The sequence below is a fragment of the Mytilus galloprovincialis genome, chromosome 13, assembly GCF_965363235.1.
Source record: "Mytilus galloprovincialis chromosome 13, xbMytGall1.hap1.1, whole genome shotgun sequence".
In the NCBI taxonomy this organism is placed as follows: Eukaryota; Metazoa; Mollusca; class Bivalvia; order Mytilida; family Mytilidae; genus Mytilus; species Mytilus galloprovincialis.
Window position 1 is genome coordinate 18,910,607 of NC_134850.1, and position 8,624 is coordinate 18,919,230.

The following is an 8,624-nucleotide window of genomic DNA, read 5'->3' on the forward strand; positions in this document are numbered from 1 at the left end:
GATTCTTTTAACAGGATTTACAGATGGGAAAGTAACGTCTCCTTTGAGATCATTTGATATCAAGCTTGAAACCAGATACTTTTGTTGTCATCATGACCTGTGTGATTGACATTACTAAGCCATCATTATGGTCCAAACATTTCAACCGGAGGATACGACGTTAGAATATTGTGGAAAATAACATATTGAGAAAAGTAAAATAACAAAAATGTAATACCGAAACTCCGTTGAAAATTCAAAACGGATAGTCCGTAATCAAATGGCAAATCAAAATCTCAAACACATCAAAAGCCTCCCCCCCCTCTTCCCCATCAAACAATGTTATATTTCTGACTTGGTATAGACATTTTCACATGTAGAAAATGGTGCATTAAACCTGCATGGTTATATAGCTATCTTAATAATTCAAATGCATGATAGTCGCATAACATTCCGTTATGTTGATAACGATGTGTGAACAAAAAAAAAACATTAATAATAGTTAAAAATGTCAAAAATAGGGGTACAGCAGTTAACATTGTGTTATAATCTTAATCACTTTAAAATCAAACAAGTAAATATAACAAAGAAACATATATATTCATATAGACAAAGCACATTACCAAAATGAAAGACAAGAATACTGAAATTAACCATAGCATTAAAACACAAAGACAGCATGTAAAAATACAGAGCCAAGTTTTATGTAACAAAGAAACACAAAAAGGAATATAGACAAAGTACGGTAGCAAAATTGAAAGACAAGAATACAATAAACTACTATAGCACTATTACAATATAACAGGATGTATAAATACAGAGCCACGTAAAAAAAAATATCACCAAATTCTAGAGATACAGCAGTCAACATTGTGTTATAATCTTAATCCCTATAAATTCAAACAAATATGTAACAAAGAAACATAAAAATTCATAAAGACAAAGCACATTAGCAAAAATGAAAGACAAGAATACATAATTTACCATAGCACTGAAACACAATGACGGCATAAAAAAGTTCAGAGCCACGTCAAATGTAACGAGGAAACACAAAAATCCACATAGGAAAAGTACGTTATCAAAAATGAGAGATAAGAATACAAAAAATTACTGTACCACAATAACAATATATAACAGGATGTACAAGTACAGAGCCACGTCAAAAGAATATCACAAAAAAAAAAACCTTAAATAATGAACACAACTCCCTAGAGACCGTTATATAGGAAGCTCTCATACTTTACTTCTTAAAAGGATTACTTGACATTGTGGGTAGTTGAAGCACTGTGTACTTGGCCAAGGATCTGGTAGTCTAGTGGTTGTCGTTTGTTTATGTGTTAAATACTTGTTTTTCGTTCATTTTTTACATAAATAAGGCCGTGAGTTTTCTCCATTGAATTGTTTTACATTGTCATTTCGGGGCCTTTTATAACTGACTATGCGATGTGGGCTTTGCTCATTGTTGAAAGCCGTACGGTGACCTACCGTTGTTTAGTTCTGCGTCATTTTGGTCTCTTGTGGACAGTTGTCTCATTGGCAATCATACCACATCTTCTTTTTTATATGACTACTATCCTTTGGGAGAAAAACATGTAGAATATTACTAGACCCTTTTTATTCTAGAAAAAGTACGCGTTAATTTGAAAATGTAAGGGAGTACAATAAACTGTGATAAATGTGACAACAACTTTCTGGTGTTCAAATATAGTACATTGATAAAGAAGTCTCAGAGACAAATCAATGACACAAACAAAAACATAGGAATCGTATGAAGTCACAATGAAGCGAGTACTGATACGGTGCGTCAACAAGCCTTGTGTGAGCGTCTTCTGCTCTGATTACACCAACCACCATGTGAATCCGCACTTATAATCAAAATTTGAAAATCAGAAAGAGGCATCCGTCTTTCATGATTTAACAAAAAATAAGACCATGTGCATACAAAGGTGATTTCTTCATTGTTAAACAACTGTACGACTGAATATTAAAGATATTGTATTTTTTATTCATTTTGAAAAATAAAATTAATTCCGATAGTTACATAAATATTTTAATTTCAAAATGAGTTGTCTATTCTAGCAGAGTTGTCAAAGATATTAATCTTTTTTTTTTAATTAAAAGAGCTTCTGTGCTTCAGACAGAAGACGTCTCTTTAAATCCTATCATACATAAATATAATTTCTAAAATATACATCATTTTCCTTTGAAATTACATTAATTAGTTAATTTAATTTAAATTATTCATATTATCCATCAAAAAGTTAATATAACGTAGCACAAATAATTCCTGCTCTTTATCCAATATAATAGTAGTTCTGAATAAAATAAAAATAAAATGTTTATAAGCTCGCTCTGACATCATCATTTTTAGAAATATTTTCAAAGTGTGCCATCACTGACTTCATTAAATCAGACCTAGGTTTTGCCATGGATCTTGAAATCACGTTTTTGTTCTTGGTTTTAAATATTGTATTATTTCCAACAGGAAGTACAAAACGATTTACACTAAGACATGATAAGAAATTTTATGAGATGTACAAATTTAACATATCTGCACGATCATCTATCGAGTGTGCAGCAAAATGCAACGAAATAAGTTCCTGTACATTTTATAGCTACAATGGTGTTGATGAGATTTGTTGGATACATTCAACTGATATCTATATCGGGAAGATGACAATGCAAACAGATTCAAAATGGCGAATATATGAACCCGATAAAGGTACATGTATTTAAAATTTATTAAAAATCTTTATTTTTTCCTCTAATAAAAATATAGATTGAACACCAAATAGATTTGAAAAGACAACCAATGTACCAGGTAAAGATAACTGTTTTCTGTATTTGAAAACTTTAATAAAACTATTTATTACTGACAAAGCTTTGTATTGAAAGGTTTTTCAATATACAAATTCTACGAAATCTGTGAAAAGTACAATTAATGGCCTAAAGATGTTAGAAAGATAGCAGATACATTAGGTCATTTGATACACTTAAGGATGTACTTAGGTGAGGTTTTGGAATTGTGTCTCCTTGATGGTTTTCCATACGATACAAGATAAAATATTTTGCCCCATAACACCTATTTATCTTTTAATATAAGACTAAATAGATCTATCCATAAAAAGTCATTTGACAAAATTTAAGCAGTTTCTTGATTTTCTTTCTTTTGATTTGAGACCCAAATAATACCAATGCAAATATAAACATGATAAAGGAAAAGTCCGAGTCAACCTTTTCCCGCCATATTTTATAAATTATCTCGAAAAGGAGCTCCATGACCTATCAATAGTTTTAGATTATTTTGATCCTTAACTTATACTCTTTAAGCTTATAGTATCTATTTTAAATTCTTGATTTATTTAATTTCACTTACGATCATCTAAGTACATCCTTAAGACATATTATAGATCTGCTTTTACCGATTATTCCATGACTGTAAATTCTTATGGCAGGTGATATCTTCATAGCAGGACATGCGCGTTTCCTGTTGACGGAACCGGTAGCATTTTTTACATGCTCTTCTTCTGATTCAATAAAAACCGTTACTTATCATGATAATCAAACATTTTGCATGTAAATGTTTTGTTTTTGTATGTTTAGTTTGCTGAATTTGCTTTGACAGCATATTTTTGAGTTTATTGTTTGGTTATTTAAATGAACCCATCATAGATTCTACGCTTTTAATTTTGTACGACAGACGCCCGTTTTGTGAAAAAAAAAAGACTCATCAGTGACGATCGGAGACCATGGAAAAGAGTTGTTGTAAGGGTTATCATTCAGACAGCGTGATACTTTTTGAACTCAAGACTAAGAATATTTAACCTCCAAAAAATGAACATTGGTGCGCATTTGTATATTTCAAAACGGCTGTAACGAATGTTCCTAGTGTAATGATAATCATTAATAACCGTTAAGAACATAAGTAAAACACAAGGAAAAGAGAGGTGGAAGACATCGAAGGGATATTTAAGTGGCAATTGGCTGCTCCTGAAGGTTAATTAAAACAAGCTTCATATATGTTACGGAATTTCAGGTCCTCAATGTTCTCAATCTTCGTACTTAATTGGCCTTTTTAACATTTGATTCAAGCGTCACTGAGGAGTCTTTTGAAGATGAAACACGCGTCTGGCGTATATATAAAATTTCAATCCTGGTATATATGATGAGTGTATTTACACCAATAAAAAGATAGTCAACATATCTACATATTAAATATTCATTTTTTAATATCTATTTGTACAAAAAAATGTTGTAGCTTGTTTAAATGGCTGGAAAATATTCAAGTACTACTGCTACTATTTCAGTCAGAACCAGAAGAATTGGACAGATGCCAAGGTTTGCAATATAGTAGCATTGTCATATCATATATATAAAAGAAACTAATATATTATTGTTTTTGAGAGCATTTAAAAAAAAACACAGTTTGATATGACTTAACGTATTATAATTTAATATGCTTTCATCCATATGATTTTGAACTGAAGAGTTTTCTTCTTTATGAAATATTAACATAGATATGTTTATTTTGAGACACTTATTCCTTTAAATGTCAAAAATTAAATAGGTGTCACAATCCGCTTGAATCGAAATGAGATAACATCTTGCCCAAAATCACTAGCACTGTATCATGTGTATCAGGAACTGAAAACACAGAGCCAGAACTCATCAGCATAGATTAAGGAGATGTCTTTAGTGTAAAAGAAGTGCGAAAGATACAACGACAGTCAAACTAATATATTGAAAAATAAACTGACAACGCCATAGCTAAAATAAAAAGACAAACAGACAAATAATAGTACAAAAGAAACAACAGAGAAATATAAAGACTAAGCATCACAACCCCAACAAAACTGGGGGCTGTCTCAGGTGCTCCGGAAGGGTAAGCAGATCCGGCTTCACATGTGGCACCCGTCTTGTTGCTTATGTCATTACAAATCCGGTAAATAGTCTAATAATAAATGCACATCTACCAATAATTAATCTTAAGATGGTGCTATTATCATTTTGTCATAGGTAATATTTTCTTTGTTATATCCAGCGAATCGCTTCAGCCGTTTCTTTTCTTATATCGTACCGGATTTCGTGGATTTGTGCAACGAATAAGCAAAGGATTATCATATTTAGCAATGACTATAGAGAAGCGCAAACTACGGCGACCTGGTTACAGAGTAATAAGCCAAACTGTTTTGATATGTCTTTTTGAAGACAAGAACTGTGTGAGCTAGCAATTTCAATAAACGCAACCTTTTATGAATTGGTCCCATCCGAAGCGCATTTCAGTAACGTTTATACTATACTCGCATAAATACAAGATGGGTTATATATGATCAAATATGAATCAAAGACTAACTGAAAACATCTTATTTCAACTTTGCTGAACATGCTGAAGCAGTTGAAACTATGTTTTTTAATGGTTTTGTTGGAAAGGGGGGGGGGGGGTATACTTAAACAGAAAACTACATTGCAAACATATATCATAAATCACATTGGTACTTATCTTAAAATGCCACTAATGGTCATTTGGTCTAGTAAAAAGAGAGTATTTACATATCGTCCAGAAGATGTATGTAATATTTTCAAGTAAACAACATTCGCACTATCAATCTTGAGATAGTTGATAGCTTTATTTTACAGATAATGTATTTTATTCGTGATGTTCATATGTTAATCAGCGATCTTGGTACCATAAATAAATACCTCTATTGAATAAACTGTTAAATACGTACAATTTACTTTTTTCTATCGGAAGTGTAAGTTTAAGTAAATATCGTGACGCATATACTTTGTCCTGCATTCAGGGTTTTGGAACGAGTGAAAATATAATGACATTTGATGCGACTCTCATACAAGTGAGAGGTTTAGCGCTATAAAACCGGGTTAAATCCACCATTTTCTACATTTGAAAATGCCTGTATCGCGTCACAAATATGACAGTTGTTGCCCATTCGTTTGATGTTTTTTTATGATTTAATTTTGACATTTGATTAGGGACTTTCCGTTTTGAATTTTCATCGGAGTTCAGTATTTTTGTGATTTTACTTTTTTCTATGATTTATTTCAGTCATGTTGCCAAAGCAATGCAAGTATGCTAGCAGAAGTTGTATCATCGACCCAGAGAGATTTTTTGAAAACAAAAGCTGAAGAAAACAGAAATAGTATGTATAACAAAAGAACATATATTAATAAAAAAATAAGGTTAACAAAAATCTTATCTGTCGAGGTTTAAACATTTCACTAATTTGGTAGAGAAAAAGCACACAGCATGCACAGCGTGTATGATACTGGTAAGTGGATAAACATGGAAAGATATGTTGTACCTTTGATTCATATCATTTACATTTACACCATATAACCTCTTAGACAATATGTTGATATCTAATGTCATCGAAATATTTTTTGCGATAAAATGGACCCCTGCATCTGTCTCTGAACTAATAAAGTCTTTTTGTCTGTTTGACATTTTCAATCTTTATTATTATGCACAATAATAAACATGTCTAAAGAAATATGACGATTAATTTTCATACATGCATAACAAAAAATGTATTTAAGAAGTCTTCGCAAATTATTTCCAGTAGAGTATGCACCCATGAATGACAAAAATTCAAATTCTTCATCGCAAGCAAATTCGCGATTCACTTATTAACGTTTTCGTATGAACAAACTGAAGAAGAAAAAAAAAGATGATATTTTTGAAAAACTTTTATGAATTTTTTGTCCTCTTCCACTTCGTACTTTTTTGGGCCTTTTTAACATTTTTTGATTTGAGTTGAAATATAAAATTTCAATCCTGATATTTTTTATGAGTTTATTTGTTGCATTATCTATCGTTTTGTTTTAGCGTTATGGTTGGGAGGGACCGACATTGTGACTGAGGGTGTATGGATGTGGACAACCAGCCAAACGCCCTTCACATTTACAGACTGGCATCCCAAAAACCCGAGTAATGATGACGAAAGTGAGCATTGTCTTGAAATGCGACAATCTATTGATTTCCTTTGGAATGATAATTTATGTTACCATACCAATAATTACATCTGTCAAAGACCGTAAGTATTTTAACTATATATCATGACAGCAAATTATACCTTTCAATTGATTGATTATCTGGTCATTAATGCCACTTTCAACACTAATGAGCTACCTCGCGGCGGTCAATTTGTATTGGTGAAGGGAGCCGGAACACTCGAAGAAAATCACAGACCTTCGGTAGGAAGATTAACAATCAAAGTCAATTAATATTAGAGTCAAGCGCACCTGATACTTGAAGGATTCAAACTCACAACCTCAGTGTTGCTATAGTATGACTACTTAAACCACGCGGCCATCGAAAGCCTTCGACGATTATGATCATCAAAGGGTTATACTGAACAAGTTATAAATTGTTTTCAAATGGTAGTCAGCATTAATTGTTACAGAGACGAAACGTACATTTCAGCATATTATTGGTATGCTGATCAACACGACGGGTGACACATGTGGAGCATGAGCTGCTTACTCTTCTGCGGCACCTGATATCACCCCTAGTTTTTGGTGGGGTTCGTGTTGCTTAGTCTTTTGTTTTCTATAATGTGTCTTGTGTACTATTGTGTCTGTCTTTTTCTTTTTTAGCCATTGCGTTGTCAGTTTAATTTCGATCTATGAGTTTGAATGTCTCTCTGGTATCTTTCACCCCTCTTGTTATGCATGTGTTGCAGTAAAAGTACACGTAAGCATAAAGTCTTCTGCTTTGTTGTTTGTGTAATCAAGAAATAATAAATGTTGCCATAAAAAGTGTTTAAATACAGGATAGAAATATTATAACGTTTCTTTTTATCTATTATAGGTATCTCTAAACAGTTGAACAGAATATTCAAACGAACAAAAGAAAGGACTTCATCATCATATAATTGTATCATTTTAGCTTTATACATGCAAGATTGTTTTACAAACTGCGCTTGTTTAAAATAAATGAACAAGAAAAAACGCATTTGTGACAAATTTCACGACGAAAGTACTGATGTTCAGCTCCAGTCATTTGTTATGAATGTTTGAACGAACTCAAACCCCAAGTTGGATAAGAATTGATATAATTTCTATAAATGTCATTTTGTGAAGAATTTTCAAATGTGTACCTTTTTTCATATCTTTAATGAAATGCTCTTAAATAGAACTGTATATAAACTAGATTTACAAAATGTTTAATGTTAAATACTTCATACAATTAAAAGTTGGTCGAAAATTTTGTTTCACAAATTCCTTCTTTTTGGAGATTTGGGTCATTTATGTTCTTCAACTTTGTACTTGTTTGGCTTTCTAACTATTTTGATCAGAGCGTCACTGATGAGTCTTATGTAGACTAAAATCGCGTCTGGCGTATTAAATTATATAACTGTTACATTTGATAACTATTTACTAATCATTATCAGTAAAAAACATAAATGGAAGGTCTGGCATAACACAAACTTTCTAAATAATTCAAATTCAAAATAGATATTGATTTGTTGGTCCAGACTCTTTGAAACAACAAACTTATAGTGGATTCATTAACAAAAATGGTCAAAAAAGTCTAAAGATGACTAAATCAGATGTTAAACAAACGGTTTAACTTATTCTCCTTCAGTATAAATGAAGCCATCAGCTGTTTTTTTTACCGATGTTCC

At 31.9% G+C, this 8,624-nt stretch overlaps 1 protein-coding gene across 1 annotated transcript; it reads left to right on the plus strand.

Annotated features, from left to right (window-relative positions):
• The first annotated feature begins 4,241 nt into the window (after positions 1 to 4,241).
• On the plus strand, positions 4,242 to 8,203 carry LOC143057689 (perlucin-like). The gene is made up of 4 exons (XM_076231051.1): positions 4,242 to 4,317; positions 6,044 to 6,137; positions 6,824 to 7,031; positions 7,808 to 8,203. Exons 2-4 carry the CDS (start codon positions 6,068 to 6,070, stop codon positions 7,815 to 7,817), a joined length of 288 nt encoding a protein of 95 aa, XP_076087166.1. The 5' UTR covers positions 4,242 to 4,317; positions 6,044 to 6,067; the 3' UTR covers positions 7,818 to 8,203.
• The last annotated feature ends 421 nt before the right edge of the window (positions 8,204 to 8,624 follow it).

Excerpts from the sequence above, each read along its gene's own strand:
- LOC143057689 (XM_076231051.1), top strand. The coding sequence starts at position 6,068 with ATGCTAGCAGAAGTTGTATCATCGACCCAGAGAGATTTTTTGAAAACA. Across the intron at positions 6,138-6,823 it reads AGCTGAAGAAAACAGAAATA|CGTTATGGTTGGGAGGGACC; the intron begins GTATGTATAACA and ends GTTTTGTTTTAG.